Source organism: Erinaceus europaeus, chromosome 4 (assembly GCF_950295315.1).
Source record: "Erinaceus europaeus chromosome 4, mEriEur2.1, whole genome shotgun sequence".
Taxonomy (NCBI): Eukaryota; Metazoa; Chordata; class Mammalia; order Eulipotyphla; family Erinaceidae; genus Erinaceus; species Erinaceus europaeus.
In genome coordinates this window covers 67434492-67461123 of record NC_080165.1, presented here as the reverse complement: position 1 = coordinate 67461123, position 26632 = coordinate 67434492, and the positions used below count along the sequence as shown (strand labels likewise).

Here is a 26632-nt window from a genome sequence, read left to right as displayed (position 1 = left end):
ACCTGCGCTTAACCGCTGCGCTACCGCCCGACTCCCTTCAGAGCTGTCTTTGATCTTTGCTCCCATCCTGCCCTGCCTTGCCCCTGTTCTCTCCCACCTGCACAGCTTCTGTCTCCACTGTCCTCTTCAGAAGCTGAATGTCTTCTGCCGTGGGAGTTTCTGTCTCCATTGAGTACACAGGAGGCAGTGGTGGAGGGGCTCGGAACATGGGATACTGAGAAGGGAAGGAGGCATGGACAAGTAGTGAGATCCAACCACATGTTTGTGAGCTTGTCTGATATTCCTCAAACAAGGCCATCCCCCAGCCCAAGATGGACCTCTCCATCCATGGTGACAGCAGAAAAACCTCACCTGGGGGTTAAGTCGGGCCAGCTCCTCAATCTTTTGCCACATTTCTTCTCTTTCCTTCATTCGGAATCGGCCCCTGAAGGAAAAGGACAGAATTGGAGTTGAACCTAACGGGAAAACCAAGGGGGCTAGTGGTGGAAGAAGACATCCTTCAATTAGCTACTCACTTCTGCTTCTCTGCCTTATATTGTTGTGTACAGTCATCAAACAGCTTCTGATTCATCTCCATGAACAGTTTGAGAGCATTGTAGATCAGCCCATGGATTGTCCTGCCACCAGGAAGGAAAGATGAGCTGTGGCAAGCCAGAGCCTGGCCTCAGTGCCAGGACCCCAATGTGCTCTCTTCTAGGAGGTGCCTCTGTTAAGAGTTTTCTTGTCTTCTACTTCCCTTTCAGAAGTACAGTGGAAGCTTATCTAGAGAGATGACTTGCAATTTGGTGTTTCAGAGCCTTTACAAATAGTGGTCTACTGTTCTATTCTTCCCATCACCTTATGCTCCAAGACCTACCACTTCCTGCTCTCTAGCCTACACTGATGGCCCCAGTGCACATACTTTTAGCAGGAAAGCCTCTTTACAATACTGGGATTAAAAATAATCTAAAAGAAGCACACCAGCTTCTCACAGCATGGAATAAAGTCTCCAAAAGCTGTAGATTATCTGACTGCAGGAAGAGATATAATACAATCCACTGCTTTGCTATTTGCCATCATAAAGACCCCTTGGATGAGTATCTGTTCTGTCTTCTTGAGGACCTCTCAGTGTGCGCTGAGCATCAGCCCGACTTGTTGAGTGACAGGTGAGACCACTGGCTCTACTATTCCCATGCCCGTACAGACTCCAAAACCAGCCTCCCCACCCCACCCTGCTCCATTGTAGCACCCTACTTGTTCCAATGGCTCTTGGAGTTTCTGTAGAGTGCAGGGAACATGATGGGGAGGACCCGGGCAGCATTGTCACTGATCAGGCTCATAATGTACTCGTTGTTCCAGTAATAGAGAGCACGCTCTGCCACCTGGTGGGGACAGGCGGGACTCAGTGGGGCTATGGCTTGCTTTGCCGAAGACCTGCCTCAGTTTGGGGGGAGGCAGGGGCTGGGCTTTGCTAGAATGGGGTGCCTCACCTGGAAGTGGGGGCTAGAGACACACTTGGCAAGCTGGCGAAAGAGTGGTTCCATCACTTTGCTGAATTCTGACGGTTCGATGACATCCAGAATCTCCTCCAGCTCATTCAAGAACATCACCTCTTTAGGGCTGTGGGTCTTGGGCCAGAACTTGAGGAGTCCGACAATCACCTGTGGAAAGAAAAAACCACGGTGTGGGGTTGGGTGGTGGTGTACCGGGTTAAGTGCACATAGTACGAAGCGTAGGACCTGTGTAAGGATCCAAGTTTTAGCCCCTGACTCCCCACCTGCAGGGGGAGGGGGTTCCCACTTTACAAATGTGTTCACAAAGCGGTAAAGCAGTGTCTTTCTCTCCCCTCTCAATTTCTCTCTTTTATCCAATAAAATGGAAAAAAATTTTTTAAAAGCTGCCAGGGGCAGTGGATTCATAGTGCTGGCATTGAGCCCCAGCAATAACCCTGGAGACTAGAGAGAGAGAACGAGAACACTGTGGGGCTAAAATTCCCAGCACCCACCCAGCTCTCCAGAAAGCCTTCATGACCTGGTCCCCTCACCCAGGGGGTAGGGGTAGAGGGGAAGGGTGGGCATAGTTTGAGTGGCCTCAGCCAACTGTTCCGATTACCTGGGTTTGCATCTGTTTTCCTAGGTGTATAAAGGTTTTGCTTCTTCAGCAAGAAAACCGTCACCTATCAGACTACACCCCTCCCAAGCATCTGCTTATGGCACTGCTCCACAAGTAGACACTGGCATGAACTACTGACAGAAGAGGTGGGTCCTGGACTCAGAAGAGGACTTACTGGCTCAGTCAGACTGCTCTCCTTCTCCAGGAACTGTACCACACAGTATGCCAGCTGCAAAAGGTTGAGGTAGAAGAAGTGAGTTACAGGACTGAGGAGGTCCCAGGTCAGTGACAAAACAAGAGCCCAGGCTGGAGGAGGTATACAGAAGAAACACCCACTCCCTCTGCCCTCCCTGGTGGGAAAGCAGCTCACCTGTGGGTGGTAGACACTCAGGGACTTGACCTTGTGAAGGGGAAGCAGGACACGGATAAGGAACATCTTATGCTCTTCTTTAAGGGGCAGGGCAAAGCCATTGATAATACTAGGGAGTAGGGGGGCAGGGGGGAGAGTGATTGTAAGGACCAAAGACCCAAGATCGATGTACAGATTCTATCATTTTCAGCTATCTGTGCACCACCCCACTTCTCACCTGCCCAGGATCTCCAGGAGCTCAGCAATCCCGTTATGATGTTCTGTCTCATAGATGAACCTGAGGGAAGGAAAAGGCTCTCCTGACAACCCCTGATGGCCTCTAGCATTCTGCAGTTGTGCCCACCTCCCAGTTCCGCAGGCCTTGCTTTGTTCCTAAGTCCAGGCTCCTGGCCTCACCTGTAGAAGATGTGGTTGATCTGCCTACGGATGTAAGCCCGCAGCCCCAAGAACTTGCCATAGATGCGATGCAAAATAGTCTTGAGGAAATCCCGCTCTCGAGGGTCCTCACTGTCAAACAGGTCCAGGAGCTTGGAGCAAGATGAAGGGAAGAAGGCAAATGATGCAGGACCAGCACTGGAGTGACATGGGCTATTGGCCAGGAGAATCCCTGGGTTCTCTGGATTAGGGCATGGGGTCAGGTATCTAGAGAGAGCAGTTCCATTATATCACTCCACCCAATGGGGTGATATCCAGACGTGCCTGTTTGCACACCCTAGCGTGTTGCTCTTCTGCTTCCTTCCACTATGCTGGGAGACTCTTAAGGACAGAGTAGATTTGTTCAACCCCTCATACAATACAACTAAGACCCAATATATTCACTGTAAGAATGAGCTGGAATTAGAACAAGGGTGGCTAGAGTTCATGGAAGAGAACAAGGGGAAAAAACAGGAAGGTCAGAGACTCACAGCAAGGACAAACTTCTGGTCAATGTACTTCTTGGCAATATTTGGCTGGAAATCAGGAGACTCAAGGAAACGTAAGAAAAACTCGTACACAAGCTGCAAGGGGAAAGGAACATCCACTTGGGAGGAGTTCCCCCAGGGACTGGGAGCTACCCCTTGCTGCAGATCAGAGACTACCGCATTCCTTGTGCTCAGGACCAAGCTGCCCCCATGCCTGATACCTGGAGATGTGGCCAGGCGGCTTCCAAAGTGGGCTCATCTTCCTCGGGGTCAAATTCTGCCCCGGTGGGATTCGATGAAGGTGGCAGGGTCCGGAAAAGGTTGACAGAAAACTGAAGGGGAACACCCAGGTTACAGCTCTGTCGGGCCTTCTACAGTGCCCCCCCTCCCCGTCTGTTCTCCCCCTGTGCCCACCATGGTGACAGCCTCAGGGTAAATGGCCTCAGTGACAACATCGCGGCTATGGGTGATGTACTCCACCATTTCGTTGAGTCCTGCCCGCTTCACCTCCTTGAATTTGAGGTCACTGAGTGGGTCTGACACAAAGTCAAAGAGGACACAGCACTGGCGGAGCTTCTGGATGAACAGCTCCTCCCGCTCCTGGGTTGGTGAATCTGGGGGTGGAGGTGGGGAGAGGGGGTTCACAGTAAGAACCTCCAGCCTTCCAATGCTATCCCCTGCTCCCCTTGCAGGGCTTTCCTCATCCTGCTCCGACATCCAGTCCCAAGAGAACACACCCTCATTCTCTACAACTCCTACTCCCCATAGCACCCCAGATCCTCCATTCCACCAATACCAGGCGCACTAGCCCCCTTGACCTTCTCTAAGTGCCTTTTTTTTTTTTAACTTCCCTATATGTGGTGCTGAGAATTGTACCAAGGGCTTCAGACATCTGTGATATAATGAGCAGCCTCCTGGTCCAATTTTTTATATTTATAGAGAGGAAGAGACACCAAAGCACCACTCATGACCTGTGGAGTTCCCCCTGGGGCTGTCTTTGGCCCTATCATATGGGGTAGGCCTAGTATCTGCTTTACATTGTGTTGCCTCAAAGTCCCCCAACCCCATGCCCAAGTACCTTTTAGGGCTGGAAGCTTCTGCAGCTCCCGGTTTTTGCTGAGGTTGAAGCGGGAGGAGCTTTGCCGGCGCTCCTTCTTGACAATCTGGGGGCCCCCTGAGTACTTGATTTTGCTGAGCTGTGTTGGTGGTGGGGTGCTGTTGCTAGGACGTTTGTTGGATGAAGGAGTCTGAGACTGGGACTGGGGTTGTGACTGGGGCTGGACCTGTTCAAACAAGTGTATCATTGAAGTCCATTCTCTAAGATTTGCCTCCCACCTTGGGCCTGGGTCACCAGCTCCCCCACAGTTCATTATTGCCTACACAGGGGGCAGCAGCCTCCTGGCCTGAAGGAATAAAACTAGAGCGAAAGGCTACTAATGACAAGCCCTGGGAGGTAGTGGTCAAGCAGCGATATTTCCTAAAGTGATGCCCACTACCTATGCATCAGGAGCCTTCCAAATAATTCATTCATACTACTCAGCTATTAAATTAAAAAATTAATATAAACTGGAGGGCTGGGGATACAGCATAACAGTTACGCAAAAAGGCTTTCATGCCTAAGGCATCAAAGGCTTGAGGTTCCGCTCCCAGCATCACCATAAGCCAGAACTGAGCAGTGCTCTGCTGAAAAATAATAAATAGGGGGTAGATAGCACACTGGTTATGCAGAGAGACTTTCATGCCTGAGACTCCAAAGTCCCAGGTTCAATTCCCTGCACTCTCATAAGCCAAAGCTGAACAGTGCTCTGGTAAAAAATAAGTGAGAGGGGAGTCGGGCGATAGTACAGTGAGTTAAGCCCAGGTGGCGCAAAGCACAAAGACCAGCATAAGGACCCCATTTGGAGCCCCCGGCTCCCCACCTGCAGGGGAGTCACTTCACAAGTGGCTAAGCAGGTCTGCAGGTGTCTATCTTTCTCTCCCCCTCTGTCTTCCCCTCCTCTCTCCATTTCTCTCTGTCCTATCTAACAATGACAGTAATAACTACAACAAAACAAGGGCAACAAAAGGGAATAAATAAATATTTTTAAAAATAAGTCAGAGAAATACTTTGATATCACTTATAGGTGGAAAAATAAAACAAAAGGACAAAAGAAAACAAAAACTCTGACTGTACAAGTTAAATAGTGACTACCATAAAGGAAGCTGGGGGAATAAATCAGGTAGAAGAGATCAATTATATGGTGAAAGATGAAGACTAGACCTTTTTTGTTACTGTCTTTACCTCTCCAGGCTGACTTTTTTAGATAGGCAGAAGGTGAAAGGGAAAGACACCACAGCACTAAAGCTTCTTCCAATGAAGTGGGGGCCAGTCTTTAACCATAAACTGGATTTTAAAAAATCATTTATTTGTTTTATTGCCAACAGGGTTATTGCTGAAGCTTGGTGCTGGCACTATGAGTCTGTCGCTCCCAGCAGCTATTTTTCCCCTTTCTTTTTTCTTTCTTTTTTTTTTTTTTTTTTGATACGACAGAGAAATGAGAGGAGAAGGGAGATAAAAAGATAGACACCTGCAGACCTGCTTCACTGCTCATGGAGCACCCTCACTACAGGTGGGTAGCAGGGGCTGGAACCCCAGTCCTTGAGAATGATAATTCAGCCCCCTTATACACACCTTTTATAATAGAAGAAATATGGGGCCAGGTGGTGGCACACCTGGTTGAGCACACATGTTATAACAGAAGAAATACAATGTGTGTATCCAATTTTTTAAAATATTTATTCCCCTTTGTTGCCCTTGTTTTATTGTTGTAGTTATTATTGTTGTTATTGATGTCGTAGGTGTTAGGACACAGAAATGGGGTAGGGGTAGATAGCATAATGGTTATGCAAAGAGATTCTCATGCCTGAGGCTCTAAAGTCCCAGGTTCAATCCCCCGCACCACCATAAGCCAGAGCTGAGCATTGGTAAAAAAAAAAAAAAAAAAAAAAGGACACAGAGAAATGGAGGAGGGGAAGACAGAGAAGAGGAGTTGTTAAGACAGACACCTGCAGACCTGCTTCATCGCTTGTGAAGCGACTCCCCTGCAGGTGGGGAGCCAGGAGCTCGAACCAGGATCCTTATGCGGGTCCTTACCCTTTGGGCCACGTGCACTTAACCCGCTGAGCTACCATCCAACTCCCCATGTGTGCTTAATTTTTTTTTTTTTTTAATTTAAGAAAGGATTAACGAACAAAACCATAAGGTAGGAGGTGTGTTTAATTTTTAAAAACTCACTGTTGGGGGTTGGGCGGTAGCACAGTGGGTTAAGCACACATGGCACAAAGCGCGGTGACTGCCTAAAGGATCCTGGTTAGAGCCCCCGGACGTAGCCCCTAGCCCCCCACCTGCAGGGGAGTCGCTTCACAAGCAGTGAAGCAGGTCTGCAGTTGTCTGTCTTTCTCTCCCCCTCTGTCTGCCCCTCCTCTCTCCATCTCTCTCTGTCCTATCCAGCAACAATGACATCAGTAACAATGATAATAATAACCACAATGGTAAAATAACCAGGGTAACAAAAGGGAAAAAATGGCCTCCAGGAGCAGTGGATTCGTGGTACAAACACCAAGCCTTGGCAATAATCATGGAGGCAAAAAAAAAAAAAAAATTCACTCGTTTACTTCAGACACAAGTGTGACAGATGCACAAAGTCCACTGTCAGAAGCCTAAACATTGATGTTTGCAGGACATTCCACCCACAGGTATTCTCAGACTGTCCAGGATAGCCCCTTTGGGGAGAGAAGAGAGACTGAGCCCTTGCCCCCAACCAGAAGCAGCAGTAGGACCAAGTATCACCCCATTCAGTGGGGTGGCCCACAGGTAAAGCTGCCACCCCTGTCCTTACCACCCCAACCCCTGTCCTTACCACCCCAACCCCTGTGCCAACTCTTAACTCCTTACAGTAAGGATGTGAAATCCTCTGGGATGGGTAAAGGGGAAAAGCCAGGAATAGTATAATGTGTATGCTCTAAGCTTTTTATTATCATAACAATTTTGTTGAGCATCCCAGAAGGTAGCACCGTGGATAAAGCACCAGACTCTCAAACATGGCATCCTGACTTCAATCCCTGGCATTGCATGTGTCAGTGATGCACTTTCTCTCTAATAAATCATATGGGAGTCGGGCGATAGCGCAGGGGGTTAAGCGCAGGTGGCGTAAAGCGCGAGGACCAGCAGAAAGATCCTGGTTCGAGCCCCCAGCCCCCTACCTGCAGGGGAGTCGCTTCACAGGTGGTGAAGCAGGTCTGCAGGTGTCTGTCTTTCTCTCCCCCTGTTTTCCCCTCCTCTCTCCATTTCTCTCTGTCCTATCCAACAACGACGACATCAATAACAACAGTAGTAACTACAACAATAAAACAAGGGCAACAAAAGAATAAATATTTAAAAATAAATAAATAAATAAATAAATCATATAGAGAGAGGGGGAAGGGAGGGGAGAGGAGAGAGGCCTGCAACACTGTTTCAGTACTCATGAAGCTTCCTCCCTGCAGGCGGGGTCCAAGGGTTTGAACCCAGGTCCCTGAGCATGATAGTATGTGCTCTACTGGATGCACTATGACCCAGCCCCCAATAAATAAATCTTTAAGAGAAATTATGTCAAGGACCAGGGAGATACCTAGTGGTTATACAATAGACTTTCATGCCTGAGGCTCTAAGATCCAGGTTCAATCCCCAGTACCACTATTTACCAGAGCTAGGCAGTGTTCTGGTAAATAGATAAAGCTAAACTTGCGACCTTTATGGGGGTCAGAGGAAAGGAGCACTGGGTCCGGCAAAGAGCAGAGCTGTGGGTCAGTGTTGCCTTATCACTTTGGCCATCTTGTCTTCTCCTTTGCCTAAAACAATAGTCTCAGACATCAGTTGGACAAGGGAAATAGCAAGGAAGTGGGGGAAAGAGCAACCATCACACACTTCTGCTGTGACCAGCACTCAGTCAAGGTAATTTTGATTAAACACTACAAGGTACCCCGGGGTCTCTTTTCCTGCATATAGCAGAGAGATTACACCTCAGTGGGAGGCAGGGGAGAGAAACAGAAGGTTGGAGGGAGGTCACAGTTTAATGTGCATCAGTTTCAGCAGCTCTGAGTCTCCACTTAACTTTTTCCCCCTAGAGTAATCTCTGGGGCTTGATGCCCAGACTACAAATCCACTGCTCCTACAGCCATTTTTTTTTCTTTCCTGTTTTATTGAATAGGACAGAGAAATTAAGAAAGGAGGGGGAAACAGAGAGAAAGAGAGAGAGAGAGAGATTACCTGAAGACCAGTTTCACTACTTGTGAAACAGACCCTCTCTGCAGGTGGGGAGCCGGGGTCTCAAAACTCGGGTCCTTATATATCATACTATGTGTGCTTAACCAGGTGCACCACTGCCCAGCCCCTCAATTTATCCTTTGTAGGAACAATCAACCCTTACCTGGGGCCAAGAGTGTAGGCTTACACAGCCTGGACTTGATAACCCTAGTGGCAATAAATTAATTAAATTAAATAAGTGAACCCAAGAAAATACCGTATCTTTGTGTGTGTGGTGCGGTAACACATATTTTAAAGGTGTGAAAATGTACTAAAATATATACAGTCTTATAAACTAGCATGTTCTCAATAAAAACAGTAATACTTAGGGCTGGGGAGACAGCATAATGGTTACGCAAAAAGACTTTCATGCCTGAGCTCCTAGATCCCATGTTCAATCCCCAGCACTACCACAAGCCAGAGCTGAGCAGTGCTCTGGTCTGTCTCTGTCTCTCTCATTAAAATAAAATATAGCTACAACAGTAATACTTAAACAAGGCTAATGAACCTATCACAAAGAAAAAAGGATTTCTGGAGCAGAAGAGATGGCTTACCTGGTAGAGTGTAAAAAAGTACCCCCCACCCCCCATATACCCCCATCCACAACCAGGGTGATCACTGGGGCTCAGTGCCTGAATGACAAATCCACCACTCCTGGCGGCCATTTTTCATTTATTTATTAATTTATTATTTTTTTATTGGATAGGACAAAGAGAAATTGAGAGTGGAGGAGAGATAGAGAGGAAGAAAGAGAAACACCTGCAGAAGCTCCCCCCCACCCCGCAGGTGGGGTGTCCTATCCTTTCAAGATCCAGCTTATGCCATACTTTCTCCCCAAAAGTCTTCTCTGATCACTCCAGCCCCTCTCTGCCTGCTTCCCATACCCAACCCTCCTACCTGTTTGCCTGTCTCAATCAGTTCTGTGGTCATCCCCAGGAACACCTTTTTTTTTTTTTTAATTTTCTTTTGTATTATCCCCCCCACCCTCCCAGAACACTCAGCTGTGGTTTATGGTGGTGCTGGTGACTGAACCTGGGACTTTGGAGCCTGAGGCATGAAAGCCTCTTTGCATGACTATTATGCTCTCTACCTCCAATCAGGGATACCTCTTAGGCACTCTGTGTAGCATTCCCTCACTAGACAGCTAGTCCATGACGACCACACCTCCTGGGCCCCCTCAGCACTGGCACCTAACAGGCATCAATGAAAATCAGCCCTGCCCACAGATCCCTCAGTGTCCTGACTCAGGAACCCGGGCACTGAACACTGCTGAGCTGTAGCAGGAGCTGTGGAGAAGCAAGGGCACTAGTGGCTCTAGGGTGAGGGGCTCAGTGGCAGCTGAGGAACAAGGCTGAGGCAGAACAAGCCCTTCCTCTCCTCTCTTGTAAGACTGTACATGTCCCGCACCTCCAGGAACTCCTTACTGAAGGGACTTCCAGAGAAACAGGGCAGCTTTCCCAGAAAGGGAAAAGCATGGCCTCAATCTTTTCTGCTAACTGGGAGGGGGTTGGACTAGGTCGGTGCTTTCCCAACCCAGTCTCCAAGTAAGGTTTCAAGAGAACTGAAGATTGTGTGGCTGAAAACTAAAACTTAAAAAGCCACCCAATGAGCTGATGCCTAAGGTCTCTTGCTTAGTAAGAGTATGTTACCACAGGCTAGAGTGGCCAGAGAGCCACTAAGCCAGCTTGAGCTACCCTGCACTCCCCCCTTACCCCCCACCCCCAGGCCACCCTGGTTTTATAAGCACCACTAGTTCATGGGTCACAGAAACAAGAAGCGTCTGAGACAGCCAGTACAGCCAACAAAGCCCTTGGCTGCCAAGCCTCTTTGAGCTGTCCATTCCTTGGCCCATTCATCTGTTCAGCTTCTAGCTTCTCCTCCGCTGGCCTAGGCTGATGTGAAAGCAGGTGAGTCCCCTAGAGAAGCTTCTACAGCCAACAGAGCAGAGTGAACATAGGTCAGTGGAAATCCAGCCACCTCCCCCTCCACCCATTCCTGGCCATGGCCAGCCTGGTCCCATTCCTAAAGCACTTTCACCTCTCAGTTTTACTATTACTTTTTTTTTTTTTTTGAAGATCTGTTTACTTTTAGGCCCACATACCAGAACACTGCTCAGCTCTTGCTTATGGTGGTGCCAGGGATCAAACCTGGGACTTTGGAGCTCCAGGTATATTAATACTGTGTATGCTCAAACACACTGAATTCTTTCCTCTGACCCTAACTTTATTTTATTTTTTAATATTTACTTTAGGGGGCTCAGTGGTGGCACACTCAGTTAAGTGTACAAATCAACATGCACAAAGATCCTATTTCAAGCCCCCGCTCCCCACTTGCAGAGAGGACACTTCATGAAAGGCAAAGTAAGTCTGCAGATGTCTCTTTCTCTCTCCCTCTCTATCTCTCCTCCCCTCTCAATTTCTCTCTGTTCTGTCAAATAAAAATAAAATAGAAAGAAAAAAAAAAAAGAGGTAAAAATGGCTGCCAGGATCAGCAAATTCATAATGCCAGCACTGAGACCTAGCAATAACCTTGGCGGGGGAAGGAAAAAATATATATAAATATATATATTACTTCATATGAAATAATTTTCATATATAGAGAAATAATGGGTCAGAGCACCACTCCAAAACATGTAGAGCTAGGAATCAGGGAGCCTCAGGCATGCACACCTGGAACTCTGCCAGCTACTATTTCCCCAGTCTCACTTCCTACATTTATAATCTCAGCAGGATCCTAACTCCAAGAAGTCTTTCTGGATTCAGGACCCCGGCAATCGAGGAGGCACTCAGGAGATTGCAAATAAACTTGCCTAGTCTCGACCAATCCCTGTTCAACTTGATCCTAACATAGCCACTCTGAATAATTAAGTCCAAATATTTAAACATCAAATAGAAACAGTAAAAGAACTTAAGTACAAGAGAAAGAAGAATTTAGCAGTGAAGTGGACAAAGACTGGTGCTATAACTTTTGCATCATGAATTAATTAGCTAGACATCATTTTAAATTTAAAAATCACTGACATCAAGAGCTCTATCTAGGGAGTCAGGCGGTAGTACAGTGGGTTAAGCGCAGGTGGCGCAAAGTGCAAGGACTGGTGTAAGGATCCTGGTTTGAGCCCCCGGCTCCCACCTCAGGGGAGTGGCTTCACAAGCGGTAAAGCAGGTCTGCAGGTGTCTTTCTCACCCCCTCTTTGTCTTCCCTTCCTCTCTCTACTTCTTTCTGTCCTATCCAACAATGACAACATCAATAACAACAATAACTACAACAATAAAACAACAAGGGCAACAAAAGGGAATAAATAAATATTAAAAAATATTTGTTAAAAAAAGTTCTATCTAGCTGTGCTTAATTCTTTCTTAATTTATTATTATGAAAAATGTATTTATTTGCTAACAAGAAAGAGAAAGAGAGGAAGGGCTGGGGGAGGAAGAATAATGATTATGCAAAAAGACTTCCATGGCAGAGGCTCTGAGGTCACAGATTAAATCCCCAGTACCACCAGAAGCCAGAGATGAGCAGTGCCCTGGTTGAAAAAAGAAAGTAGGAAAGGAGCTGGGTGGTTGCACACCCAGCAGAGCACACTCATTACCATGCTCAAGGATATGGGGTCACAACTCTGCTCTCTACTTATATGGGGGAGGGAGCTTCACATGCAGTAGAGCAATACTCTTGTTCTCTCTCTCTCAGAAGTACTGCTGTCAGGAGCAGTGACATCATCATGCAGGCACAAAGGCCCAGCAATAATCCTAGTGGGGGAAAAAAGAGAGGGGGCCAGGCAGTAGTGTGGGTTAAGTGCACATGGCATGAAGTGCAAGGACTGGCTAAGGAACCCAGTTCAGAACAGCTCCCAGCTACCCACCTGCAGGGGGGTCACTTCACAAGAGATGAAGCAGGTGTCTTTCTCCACCCCCACACACCCCGTCTTCCCCCCCTCTTGATTTCTCTCTGTTCTGTCCAACAACAACAACAATAACAACAACAAACACAACAAAAATGAGGGGGGAAAGTGGCCTCCATGAGTTTCGGGCGGTAGCACAGCGGGTTAAGTGCACGTGGTGCAAAGCGCAAAGACCAGGGTAAGGATCCTGGTTCGAGCCCCAGAGTCACTTCCCAAGCAGTGAAGCAGGTCTACAGGTGTCTATCTTTCTCTTCCCCTCCTCTCTCCATTTCTCTCTGTCCTATCCAACAACAATGACATCAATAACAACTACTACTACAAAAAAAAAAGGGGGTGGTCTGGGAGGTAGCGCAATAGCTAAGGCACTGGACTCTCAAGTATCAGGTCCTGAGTTCGTTCCCCAGCAGCACATGTACCAGAGTGATGTCTGGTTCTTTCTCTCTCTCCTCCTATATTTCTCATTAATAAATAAATAAAATATATTTTTTTTTAAAAAAAGGGCAACAAAAGGGAAATAAATATAAAAATTATTATTTTTTTAAAAAGAGGGAAGTCGGGCGGTAGTGCAGCAGGTTAAGTGCACATGGCACAAAGTGCAAGGACTGGCGTAAGAATCCTGGTTCGGGCCCCTGGCTCCCCACCTACAGGGGAGTCGCTTCACAGGCGGTGAAGCAGGTCTGCAGGTGTCTATCTTTCTCTACCCCCTCTACTCTCCGTTTCTCTCTGTCCTATCCAACAATGATGACAACAATAACAACAACAATAATAACTACAACAATAAAATAACAAGGGCAAGAAAAGGGAATAAATATATATTTTTAAAGTTTTTTAAAAAATGGCTTCCAGAAGCAGTGGGTTCATAGTGCAGGCACTGAGCCCCAGCAATAACCCTGGAGACAAAAGAAAGAAAAAAAGAGAGAAAGAAAGAAAGAGAAGGGGCAAGGGTGACATCATTCTGGCACATAGAACGCCAGGGATCAAACCTGGGATGCCATGCTTTATTAAGTCCAACACTCTAGCCACAGCACTTCCTCCATTTATTCAGCCAGCATTATGTTTGGCACTAGAGATTTTAAAAAATGGGATTAAAAAAAAAGCCACGGAAGGGGACCAGGTGCTGGCATACCTGGTTGCCCACCCACATTACAATGTACAAGGATCGGGGTTCAAGTCCCCAGTCCCCACCTGGGGGGAGAGCTTTGTGAGTGGTGAAGCAGTGTCATAGGTATTTCCCTCTCTCTTTTTTCAAATTTTTTAAAATTTTTACTTTATTTTGGTTTTTGATTATTGGATACAGAGAGAAATTGAGAAGGGAGAGGGAGAGAGAGACAGAGAGACACCTGTAGCCCTGCTTCACCACTTGTGAAGCTTCCCCTGCAGGTGGGGACCAGGGGCTTGATCCTGGGTCCTTGCACATTGTAATGTGGGTGCTTAACTAGGTGTGCCACCACCTGGACCCTAAAATTTTTTTTAAATTTCTATTTATTCCCTTTTGTTGCCCTTGTTTTATTGTTGTAGTTACTATTGTTGTTATTGTTGTTGTCATTGTTGGATAGGACAGAGAGAAATGGAGAGAGGAGGGGAAGACAGAGAGGAGGAGAGAAAGATAGACACCTGCAGACCTGCTTCACCACTTGTGAAGTGACTCCCCTACAGGTGGGGACCCAGGGGCTCGAACCGGGATCCTTATGCCGGTCCTTGCGCTTTGTGCCATGTGCACTTAGCCTGCTGCACTACTGCCCGACTCCCTAAATTTTTTTATTATCTTTTTTATTTATTTGATAGATACAGTCAGAAATTGAGAATAAGGGGGAATCGAGAGGAAAAGAGACAGAAAGACGCCTGTAGCACTGCTTCACCACTAATGAAGCTTTCCCCCTACAAGGACTGGGGGCATGAACCCAAGCCCTTAAGCATTGTAACATGTGCACTCAACTAGGTGTGCCACCACACACACAACCCCATCTACCCTTACCCTCTCAATTTCAGGCTGTCTCTTTCCAATAAATAAAGATAATTTAAATAAAAATAGAAGGTGGAGGTAGATAGAATAATGGTTATGCTAAGAGACTCTCATGCCTGAGTCCCAGGTTCAAACCCCACTACCATCGTAAACCAGAGCTGAACAGTACTCTGGTATACAAAAAAAAAAAAAAAATGCCCATGTTCAGCAGGGAAGCAATTATATAAGCCAGACCTTTCACCTTCTGCATCCCACAATGACCTTGGGTCCATACTCCCAGAGGGATAAAGAATAGGAAAGCTATCAGGGGAGGGATATGGAGATCTGGTGGTGGGAATTGTGTGGAGTTGTACCCCTTTTATCCTATAGTTTTGTTAATGTCTCCATTTTAAAATAAATGTAATAATTTTTTTTTTTAAAGTCGAAGTCGGGAGACAGGTGGTAGCACAGCAGGTTAAGCGCATGTGGTGCAAGGACCAGCCCAAGGATCCCGATTCGAGCCCCCGGCTCCCCACCTGCAGGGAAGTCGCTTCACAATCGGTGAAGCAGGTCTGCAGGTGTCTATCTTTCTCTCTCCCTCTGTCTTCCCCTCCTCTCTCCATTTCTCTCTGTCCTATCCAACAACAATGACAACAATAACTACAACTACAACAACAATAAAAAACAAGGGCAACAAAAGGAAAAATAAATAAATATAATAAAAATTTTTTTAAAAAAAGACAAAGGCAAAAAGAGAGAGAGAGCGCCACAAGAAGATGAGGCACACAATCTGCCAAAATTAGGGAACAAGTCACGGCAACTTTTTATTTGGCTCTTAAAAAGAAGAAAAAAGGAAGTCGGGAGGTAGCACAGTGGGTTACGTGCACTTGGCACCAAGCACAGGTGGCGCAAAGCAGAAGGATTGGCATAAGGATCCCAGCTCGAGCCCCCGACTCCCCTGCTCTCCGACTCCCCGTCTCTCCTTCATAGGCGGTGAAGCAGGTCTGCAGGTGTCTCTTGCTCTCCCCCTCTCTGTCTTCCCCTCCCCTCTCCATTTCTCTCTGTCCTACCTAACAACAACGACATCAGTAACAACAACAATAACTACAACAATAAAAAAACAACAAGGGCAACAAAAAGGAAAATAAATAAATAAATATTTTTTAAAAAAATTAATTGTTTTTAATATTTTAAATAATTTTTTGTATTAGCTTTATTTATTTATTGGATAGAGATAGCCAGAAATTGAGAGGGGATGGTAAGATAGAGAGGGAGAGAGAGAAACAGACACCTGCAGCCCTGCTTCACCACTCATGAAGCTTTCCCCCTGCAGGTGGGGACCAGGGGCTCGAACCTGGGCCCCTTTTGCACTGTAACGTGCGCTCAACCAGGTGCGCCACCACCTGGCCCTAAAAATATTTTTTTTTAACTGAGGGGGTTAATGCTTTACAATGTAATCATTGACACGTGCATACAATTTCATTATATAATAGGCCCCCAGAGTTTTCTTCCTATCCTCCTTTCCCCTCCCTCCCTCTCCGGAGTCCTTTGCTTTGGTGCAATACCTCATGTTCAGTCCGTGTTTCACTTTGTGAGAAAAAAAGAATTCAACTAGGCAAAAAATTTACTAGGTAGAGAAATAGCTCACGGGCTGTGGGTAGATAGCATATGCTAGCAGACTTTCATACCTGAGGCTCCCAAGTTCCAGGTTCAGTCCCCACCCCACCATTGGCCAGAGCTGAGTAGTGCTCTAGTAAAAAAAAAAAAAAAAAAAAAAAAAGACACAGAAAGAGAGAAATAGCTCACCAGTTTGCCATGCAGATGACCCAGGTTCAGGTCCTAGAATACCACATTAGGGGTGGTGGGGTGGAGTATTACAGTGGGATTACAGAAATGCTGGTGCTATGGTGTCTTTCCCTCTGCCTCTGTGTATCTGCATGGAAAAGTCCAGTCAGAGCAATGAAACTGCATTTGTGCAAGACACTGGCAATGCCAAGGCAAAAAAGTAAGAGAGGCTGGGTGGTGGCCACCTGGTAGACCACACATGCTAGTTACCCCAGTCCCCACCTGCAGAGGACAAACCTCACAAGTACTGAACAGTGCCATGGGTGTCTCTCCTCTCTGTCTTACTCTCCCTACCTCTCATCTCTATCAAAAAAGGAAAAGAGGGGCCGGGCGGTAGCGCAGCGAGTAAAGCGCACGTGGCTCAAAGCGCAAGGACCCGTGTAAGGATCCCGGTTGGAGCCCTCACTCCCCTCCTGCAGGGGAGTCGCTTCACAAGCAGTGAAGCAGGTCTGCAGGTGTCTCTCTTTCTCTCCCCGTCTTCCCCTCCTCTCTTGATTTCTCTCTATCCTATCCAACAATGACAACAATAATAGTAACAACACCGATCAACAACAAGGGCAACAAAGGGGTAAAAAAATGGCCTTCATGAGCGGTGGATTTGTGGTGCAGGTACCAAGCCCCAGAGATAACCCTGGAAGCAAAAAAAAAAAAAAAAAAAAAAAGGGAAGAAAGAATAGAAAGAAGGGAAGAAAGAATAGAAATAAAGTCATCCAGATCAATGAAATTGTATCTTTTTTTTTTTTTTTTAACCAAACCACTGCTCAGCTCTGGCTTATGTGATGCTGGAGATTGAACCTGGGACTTCAGAATCTCAGGCATGAAGGTCTTTTGCATAACTATTGTGCTGTCTCCGGGACATTTATTTTACCAGGGTACTGCTCAGCTCTGGCTTATGGTAGTGCAGACTGGGGGAGGAGAGATGGGATTGAACCTGGGACTTGGAGCCTCAGGCATAAGAGTCTTTTGCATAACCACTGTGCTGTCTCCCCTGTCCTTATTTTATAAGATTCATTTATTTGATAATGAGAAAGAAATGGAGTATCACTCTGGTGTATGTGGTGTTACAGCTTCAACTGAGAACCTCACTCTTTGCAAGTCCTGTGCCTGAACATGGTGCTATTTCTGTTATTTAAAGTCACCCAGTTTGTAGTAATTTACTATGGCTTCCCCAGGAAAGCACTACATAAGTAACTACTTAGTAAATGTTGGTAGTGCATTATTAGGGTCACTTGAAAGAACCCCAAATTCTGGACTAGAAAAGAACAAGGGAAGGGTCATGCCAAACAACTTTTGTCAGCCTGGGCCTCAAAGCACAACCCCTACTTTCCCACCTTTTCTCTGTCTGGAGCCACATGGGTGCAATTCTAGAAACTCATGGAGCAGAATCTCCAAAATGCTGCATACGGGTGAGGCATACTTATGAGTGTTTCACAAGACATAGCTCATGGTGAACTCAACACTCCTTTTCCAGAGGACTTGACGCTGGCCCACTGACTTTGGCAGACTGTCCAGAAGGGCAGTGAAGAAATCCCAGCTGTTGAGGCCTTGGTGGCACACTTGGTTAAGTGCATGTTACAATGCACGAGGACTTGGGTTCAAGTCCCTGGTCCCCACCTGTAGGGAAAGTTTCATGAGCAGTGAAGTAGTGCTGTAGGTAGGTATCTATCTCTCACACTTTTTAATTTCTTATTTACTATTTTTTAATTATTATTATTATTATTATTATTATTATTATTTTACCGGAGCACTGCTCAGCTCTGGTTTATGGTGGTGTGGGGGGTTGAATTTGGGACCTTGGAGCCTCAGGCATTAGAGTCTGTTTGTATAACCATTACGCCATCAACCCTACCCACTTTCTCTCTCCCTTTCCTTTTCAATCCTCCAATCCCCCCTTTTCCTTCTCAATTTCTATCCAATAAATAATAAAGGAAATATTTTTTAAAAGCATAGAAAAGTAGTTGGTCACTGCATATATATATATATATATATATATATATATATATATATATATGATTTTATTTTTCTTTGTTGTCCCACTGTGTTTCTTTCTTTTTTTCTTTTTTTGCCTCCAAGGTTATTGCTGGGGCTTGGTGCCTGCACTTCGAATCCACTGCTCCTAGAGGCTATTTTTTCCTTTTGTTGCCCTTGTTGTTTATTGTTGCTGTTGTTACTACTATTATTGTCGTTGTTGTTGGATAGGACAGAGAGAAATCAAGAGAGGAGGGAAAGACAGAGAGGGGGAGAGAAAGGTAGACACCTGCAGACCTCCTTCACCACCTGTGAAGGGACCCCCCTGCAGGTGGGGAGCCAGGGACTCAAACCAGGATCCTTGCGCTTTGTGCCATGTGCACTTAACCCACTGCACTACTGCCCAGCCCCCCCCCCCCCCAGGATATATTTTGAAACTGTTTTCCCACCTGTGAAAGGAGGGGATTAAACTCAAAGGTTCTTTCCAGCTTTCATTTGTAGTTGGTTACTTTGTTTACTAATTCACCTTTTCACTCACTTGTTAAAGTCAAATACTGGTGCCTGGAGGGAACCATGTCCTCCAGCCTCAAGGAAGCTCACAAGCTAACACACGAGACAGCAGGTACAATGTGCCCACACAGAATTATTTCACCTTATTTTTATTTTTTTTAATTAAAAATTTTTTTTTTATATTTTCCCTCTTGTTGCCCTTGTTTTTTATTGTTGTTGTAGTTATTGTTGTTGTTATTGATGTCATCATTGTTAGATAGAAATGGAGAGAGGAAGGGAAGACAGAGAGGGGGAGAGAAAGAGAGACACCTGCAGACCTGCTTCACCGCCTGTGAAGTGACTCCCCTGTAAGGATCCTGGTTCGAGCCCCTGGCTCCCCACCTGCAGGAGAGGCACTTCACAAGCAGTGAAGCAGGTCTGTAGGTGTCTTTCTTTCCCCCTCTCTGGCTTCCCCTCCTCACTCCCATTTCTCTCTGTCCTATCCAACAACTATAACAATAACAAGGGTAACAAAAATGGGGGAAAAAATGGCTTCCAGGAGCAGTGGGTCTGTGGTGCAGGCAAGGAGCTCCAGTGATAACCCTGGAGGCAAAAAAAAAAAAAAAAATTATACCAGAGTACTGCTCATCTCTGGCTTATGGTGGTGCTGGGGATTGAACCTAGGACTTTTGGAGTTTCAGGCATGAAAGGTTTTTGCATAATCATTAGGCTGTCTCCTTGGTCCTTGGAACTATTTCACTGTAACTATACTGAAGTGCTGCTGTGAATGGTACCAGCTGCCATATAGCACAAGGCAGGGGTCCTTACCACACCACTTTTTGGGAATGATACCTAACCTACCTAATAGCTGAATTACTAGGAGTTAGGCAACTCTTAATAATTTCTTTTTATCTCCTTAAATCCTTAAATCTCTTGTTGATCTTTTTGAAGAGCAGGGGCCTTACACATGCACAATTTCAAAGTTCACCAGTCTGGGCTGCTTTTTCCTTTGTGGGGGGGGGGGTTGTGGGAGGGAAGTGTAAGCATGAGCACGAGCACAGCACCAGGGCATCCTCCAGTGTCACAGCACCTCCCATGTAGTACCAGGGCTCAAACCTAGGCCACAAGCATGGCCTGCCGGGCATGTGCCATACCTAAATGAACTATCTCTTCAACCCTCTCTTGTTGCTTTCAATGTCAGTTGTCAGTTCCTAACCAAGTCCCTTGTGCGTCCCTCAGACATCATCATTCCTAAAGGGGAGATTAACCTGGGGCAGGAAGGTAGGGGGGCTCCCCAGAAGCATTTACTGATGACCCCCTCTTAACCTACGCATGAGCACATGGGTGCAGGGAAGAAGCCACCCAGACTAACATCTAGCTCCTTCCCTGAGTTCACAGTTTGGTGGGGAGAAACATAGGGAAACAGATCACTACAACATTAAGTGATAAGGATTATCTTAGAGAAAGATCAGATTACTGAGTCGGAGCCTGGGAAGAAGGAATCCAGCTTCCTGTGGTCCTCTGCTCCCATCCCTATAGAATAAGGAAAACCGGGGGTTGGGCAGTAGCACAACAGTTAATCGCATATGGCGTGAAGCACAAGGACCAGTGTAAAGATCGGGGTTTGAGTCTCTGGCTCCCCACCTGCAAGGAGTCACTTCACGGGTGGTGAAGCAGGTCTGCAGGTGTCTGTCTTTCTCTCTCCCTCTCTGTCTCCCCATCTCTATCAATTTCTCTCTGTCCTATCCAACAACAGCAATAACAATAATAATAACAACAACAACCAGGGTAACAACAAGGGCAACAAAATGGGAAAAATAGCCTCCAGGAGCAGTGAATTTGTAGTGCAGGCACCAGAGCCCCAACAATAACCCTGGAGGCAAAAGAAAAAAAATAATGAGGAAACCCTACCCTGCTTCTTCTGATCACTCAACTGAGGCCTAAAATGGCATGAAAAAAAAGTGCTTGATTCTCTCAAAAGTGTTAAGGATCAAAAGTATTCAGGAAAAAAAGCAAACCAAAGTTAACCCCAAATCCTTGTTTTATTTTTTTATTGTTTTAGCTAGAAACAGAGTCAGAGACCACAGCACAGAAGTTTCTCCTAGTGCTACAGGGGTAGTGCTCAAAACTGGGTCATGCACACGGCAATGCAGCGCAACTATCCAAGTGAGTCTTTTCACTAGCCCCATCACAAATACTTGTTAATCATCTCTTCTCCCCATAAGGTCACATGACCCGTCCATCATTAGGGACATGTGCGTCCTGCACTCCTCCATTCCTTGGAACAGTTTAGAACAGGGATGAGGAAGTGGTGAAAGCAAGGCTCACCGCTCCCAGGCGGCATGGGAGTTTGCTAGACAGATTGACAGGGTGGCTCACTGTCCCAAGCATCCCACAAGCACGTTCCCAACCTTTCACATATAAACTCTGGACTTCCAGACGTCACTCCACCCTCTGTGCTCTCTCTACTTGCCATTTATTGTTTTACAGCCCTAGATTGCTGTGCTCACCTCCTCTCCTGACTGTCCTTCAGCAGCACCCATGAGTACAGTACCAAGGGCAGTAGGCCCTGCCCTGCTTCACGCAGGGCCACCTGTCTGTCTCTGTCTCTCTCCTTTTTTATTGCTACCAGGGTTACTGCTGGGGTACAGTACCGGCAATATGATTCCACCACTTCCAGCAGCCATATTTTCCTCTTTTTTTTCTTTCTGCTTTATTTTTATTTGACAAGGCAGAGAGAATTTGAGAAAGGAGGGTGAAATAGAGAAAAGGAGAGAAAGATAAGACACCTACAGATCTGCTTCAACACTTGTGAAGCAGAATCCCCTGCAGGTGGGGAGCAGAGGCTCAAACCCAGGTCCTCGGGCTTGGTAATATGCGCATTTAACTGGGTGGCACTGCCTGGCCCCACCACCCGCCACTCTTCACCTATTGTCATGCAGAGTCACTTGTCACCCCCTTAGGCATCTATCTGCCTGTCTGCAGTTTTCATTCATCTCAGGAGCCCTTAGCTTTTCACACTTCATAAAACCAAAACAAAACAAAAGAACAAAAAGAATTCTTTTTTTTTTCTTGTTCTATTTTATTCAATAGGACAGACATAAATTAAGAGGATGGAAGAGACAGAGAGAGAGACAGAGAGAAAGACAGATACCTACGGACCTGCTCTGCCGCTCGTGAAGTGTCCCTGCTGCAGGTGGGGAGCTGGGGCTTAACCCAGGTCCTTGCATGAGTCCTTATGCATAGTACTATGTGCACTTAACTAGGTGCTCTACTGCATGGCCCCACAAAGGGAATTCTCAACAATGTGGAAGTTGGTAAGTGCAGAAACAACTTCCACAGGATTCTTGGGGAGTCTGAATCACTGGAGAGCTTATTTATTGTTTTATCAGAGTACTGCTTGGCTCTGGCTTATGGTGGTGCTGGGGATTGAACCTGAGATCTTTATGCTTCAGGCATGAAATATTTTTTGCATAACTGGTATGCTATTTCTCCAGTCCTGGAGAAATTATTTGGTCCAAGCTCATCTGCAAGGAAAGCCTGTCAGAAGCGATTCCAGATGGGCTGTCCAGTTCCTCCCAGATAGCCAGTGATAGCCTCCTTTTCTTTAGTCCTCTTAACTTCTGGCCCCTTACAGGCTCCCTTACCACACCAGCCATTAAACCAGTGGCCCTGATGACTGTACCATCTCTAGGGCTGTGCCCCTATTTCTTACCTCCTCCGTATTCTCGCCTCCACCATCCTTGCCTGAGCTGCTGGGTTTGGCTGTGCCTTTGGCGAGCTTGGGGGGCTCCTGTAGGGAGAAGATACGGGTAGAGTCAACAGGTGCCAGAATGAAGAAGTCTCCTCTGGACACCTTGGGTCTCTGCTGTAAGTTACCCTTTGCTCAATGGAATCAAACAATTAGAACCAATGGGCATCTACTTTACACTTAGCCCAAGGGTGGGATAGAGCTGTACACACAGAGAGATTTAGTTCCTTCAAGAAGTTTAGAGTCTAGTTAGGAAGATATCCCTAGCACACAATAATTACACATGATGATCTTTTCCCTCAGAAGGCGGGGGCCTGAGAGGGTTTCTATCAGGGAAGAACCTATTAAGGGAAGGGCAATATGGAACAAACTGCTCAGGCTGGCAACTGATGTCTGGCTCACAGGCAGAGGGGTGCCTGAGGCTCTCAAGCAGGAGGGAAGTCACTGCTCTCCCCTCATGGCCATCTGGAAAGACCTGGAGACATTTTTCTGTGTGTCATAAACAGCACCCAGACGAAAGGTGCTATTGGCATAATCAGTAGAGCCCAGGGGTGCTAACAGGTCAAGGGTTTGTCCCGAGAGCCCCTGGGTGGGTAAGGCACAGGGGCAGGGATGGGGTAGGGCCCTGAAATGTGACAGAGTAAGTACTAGTCCCAAGTTTCCCATGGGGACCTGACCATTTGGCTCTGGGCCCTGGCCTGCCCGGCATCTCTTCCTTATGTCTCATGCCAAAAAAAGCAACTGCAACAGGGCCAGGCTGGGGAAACGTGAACAAGATGTGGGGATTTAGGGCTGACTGCAAGCTCAATACAAGTCATTTCTGCGCAGTCGCAAAGAGGCCTGAGTGGAGTGCTCAGCACTTGGAAAGGGATGGCAACCCCAAGCCCCTGTCCTGGGCACTGCTGGGGTCATCCTGGACAAGCTAACTCAGTCTGTGTCAGACACAGGCAGGGACAAAGAAAATCCTAGTTTTCTTTTTTTTTTTAAATCCTAGTTTTCTTTGGGGGAAATACAACCCATACTGGGATTGGATTCAAAAACCAGGTCCTGAGAGCAACAGCTGCAGGAACTGAGAAAGTTAACAATGGAAGGGAGGAGTCCTGGAGGGTGGGGGAGCAGAGGGCTCTTTACAAATAAATGAAGGGCTGCCATGTGGACTAAAGATGCAACTTGTGCTCTGTGGAGCCACAGGCCCAGGAGCAGAGGACTGAAGTGGCAGGAAGACCGGCTGTGGCTACCAACATTGAGGAATTTTCTCCCAGAGCAGTTGCCTAATGAGGCTGAGAGCCCCAACTCCGAGCACCCCCAAACAGAGGAGTACTTGTGGTTCCTCTAAAGCAGCACACGCAAGGGACTCAAGCCTTCAAAGAGGACTAGACTCGAGGACCTTGGGAAGCATTCCTAGCTCTGAGATTCTGCAACTCAACAGCACAGAGCCCCTTCAAGTGAGAAGTGTTAAATAAAGTGACTGTGACTACAGGGTACACGGATTTCAGGGAGGAGAGAGTTCTGTGTGGGCTGGAGTAGGGGGAAGGCTCTGTGGGGGTGGGGAGAAAGTCACTGATTCTCAGGTATGAAGAGAACAGTTCCAAGCAGTCCCACAAGAGGGGGAAGGGGTTCATTCTGTGGGCTGAGCCTTCTCCTACTGCCTGCTGGCCATGTTGGCCACACTGACCCCTCACCCAGGAGCCTGGGAGTGGCTCAGAGCATAGGAGTGGGGGGAGAAGAAAAGGGTGAAGGAGGTGCAGGCAAGGCACAACACCCCTCCCCTCCCCTCCTAGCTGTGGGCTCCTCCTACCTGTCTTTGTGCTTGTCACATCTCTTACCTGATCATAAGCTCCTTTCCCATTCCCCTTCTCCCTCTCCCTCCTTCTCTCTTAACTACAGCTCAGCTCTGGCTTATGATGGTACCCAGAACTGAACCTGGGACCTCCAGGCTTTTGCATAACAATTATGCTATTGCTCCAGCCCTCATTCTTTTTTTGTTTCTTCTCCACCTTCCCCACTGCACTCAGATCTATTTCCCAGAGACCACACCTAAGAGAGATCCCAGCTGCAATCCCAGCTGCCTTTGAGAGTGTGTGTGTGTGTGTGTGTGTGTGTGTGTGTGTGTGTATGTGGGTGTACGTGTGCGTGAGCTGGCAAAATCAGAACCAGCATCCTTGCACTTTGATTCCTGTAGCACAGGTGAAGTGCACATTCTTCAGCCAAACAGGACTGTGCTATGTGGTGGCACTTACCATTTGGAGCCTGTCCTCGTCTCCAGGCCCAACACTTACTAGCTATATAAACACAGACAAACTAACTGGTCTCTCTGGGCCTCAGTTTCTTCATCTATTGAGTACATCAGTCCTAGTAGCTAATTCCCTTTAATGCAGTACCTGGCCCATGAAAATGCTAGTGCCTGACAATGCATTACTGTTATTAACAAGAAGAAAGCAGGAGGCAGCAAGGGCATACACATTCCCTGGCAACCTAAAGGAAATGAAGTCCCAGATGTCAATGAATGGGGAAGAGGCAATAGACCCATCCACTGAGAGCTTATTGTATGCAGAAGAAATGCCAAATGAAAACAGAGTTTAGTTTTTACTGTCTCGAGGGAGAAAAGACTTGCCCACAACCAGCACCAGGTCAAGGGAACATAAACGGTTCTAAGTGACCTACCAAGTGTTCTGCAAATCCAGGGGGAGGAGGGAGAGCTCCCTCCTGACCAAGGGTTCAGAGAGTTTCAGGGAGTAGGCCAGGAATGGTGACCAGGATCAAGACTAGCAGAGATGAAGGAGAAAAGGAAAAAGTGATAGATGAGCTGTAAAAACCCTTCACCCACACCCACTGCTCCTTTCTGCCCACAGCCCATCCAGCAAGCCTCCCTTGCATTGTCACTTCCCTCCCTCTGAGGACCTGCCAACCACTGAAGGGGGTCAAATGCAACTAGAAATCCAAAGCAGAGAGAGACTCATGCTCGGTCCCATGTTCCCAATCTCTTGCCAACAACATTCTCTCCCAACCAAATACTTAGACCTATTGTCCTAGCAAGTCTAATTAAGATTTTTCATCTTCTTAATCATCCAGTAGAGAAAGGTCTGCTGTGCTGACTGAACATTACAGATGAATATGGACGTCAGCAGCTAGTCCTGGGTTTCCTGCCTCTCCACACTCTTTGAGGGAGTGATGGACTTGTGCATCCACTATCCAGTTAAGCGGCTCAAACCTCTTCAGCAGGCCCACTCCCCATGGACAGACCCACACTCCTATCCAGCTCAACACACTAAAGGTTCAGGGCCCAGTACACCATCACCAACCCTACGCATAGGTCCTGGGAGGCTATGGTGACAGCCTCAAATCCAAACTGCCTGGCCAATCTTCTACAGCCCCGGGACAGAGCTTACTAGGTAAGATCAGAGATGGCAACCCAGCAACCCATTCAATCAGAGGACAAACCAAATGAAGTCACCTCTGGGGTCAGAAAATGGGTGAGTGGGACACCCGGCCAGTGCTAGCCACCACCACAAGGGGCCAGCCCCAGGGGAGGAGAAGCTGGAGGAGGCTGAAAATGGTATCCTAGCATCCTCTGTGTGAGTCTGTACCTCAAAGGAACCACACCTGAGTCACCTCAGCAACAGCAGGAAATAGAGGGTAGGGAAAGGCAGGGATGAGAAACAGGGGAAGGCAGTATGAAGGTAGAAGAGCAAAGTAAAAAGGCAAGATCAAGACACCACACAGCCTGTGTCAGTTCACCAGGACAAAGGCATGGGCAACCAGGAGTGGCTGGTCTTTGGGGGAAGGAGGAAGACCATTCTTCCAGTGAGGACAGAGTCCCGGTTTGAGTACAGTGTACAAGAAGGCAGAAATCCAGCACTGGTGCAAAAAAGGAACAAGATACAAAGGTTAGCCTAGAATTAGGAATCAAGGGAGGGGCCTACTCTCAGCCAGCAAAGGGGCTGGGTTTGGGATGAGTCTGGGAGTGGGTTGCTAAACCTTCATTCAAGTCAGAGACCTGATATTGCAGCTGGGCCTCCAGCTGACTGTGTGACCTTGGACAAGTCCCATCCC

General features: G+C 47.1%; 1 protein-coding gene across 1 annotated transcript in view; it reads right to left on the bottom strand.

Annotated features, from left to right (window-relative positions):
• PPP2R5D (protein phosphatase 2 regulatory subunit B'delta) overlaps window positions 1-26632 on the bottom strand; it is a 28931-nt gene that overhangs the window by 1499 nt on the left and 800 nt on the right. Inside the window, exons 2-15 of the mRNA XM_007530435.3 lie at window positions 22544-22621; window positions 4442-4646; window positions 3778-3977; window positions 3585-3695; window positions 3367-3459; window positions 2858-2988; window positions 2679-2738; window positions 2462-2570; window positions 2267-2320; window positions 1470-1640; window positions 1234-1361; window positions 516-617; window positions 352-424; window positions 98-214 (exon numbers count right to left, since the gene is read on the bottom strand). Of these exons, the coding sequence (XP_007530497.1) occupies window positions 98-214; window positions 352-424; window positions 516-617; window positions 1234-1361; window positions 1470-1640; window positions 2267-2320; window positions 2462-2570; window positions 2679-2738; window positions 2858-2988; window positions 3367-3459; window positions 3585-3695; window positions 3778-3977; window positions 4442-4646; window positions 22544-22621 (1632 nt within the window). The remainder of the gene's footprint in view (window positions 1-97; window positions 215-351; window positions 425-515; window positions 618-1233; window positions 1362-1469; window positions 1641-2266; window positions 2321-2461; window positions 2571-2678; window positions 2739-2857; window positions 2989-3366; window positions 3460-3584; window positions 3696-3777; window positions 3978-4441; window positions 4647-22543; window positions 22622-26632) is intronic.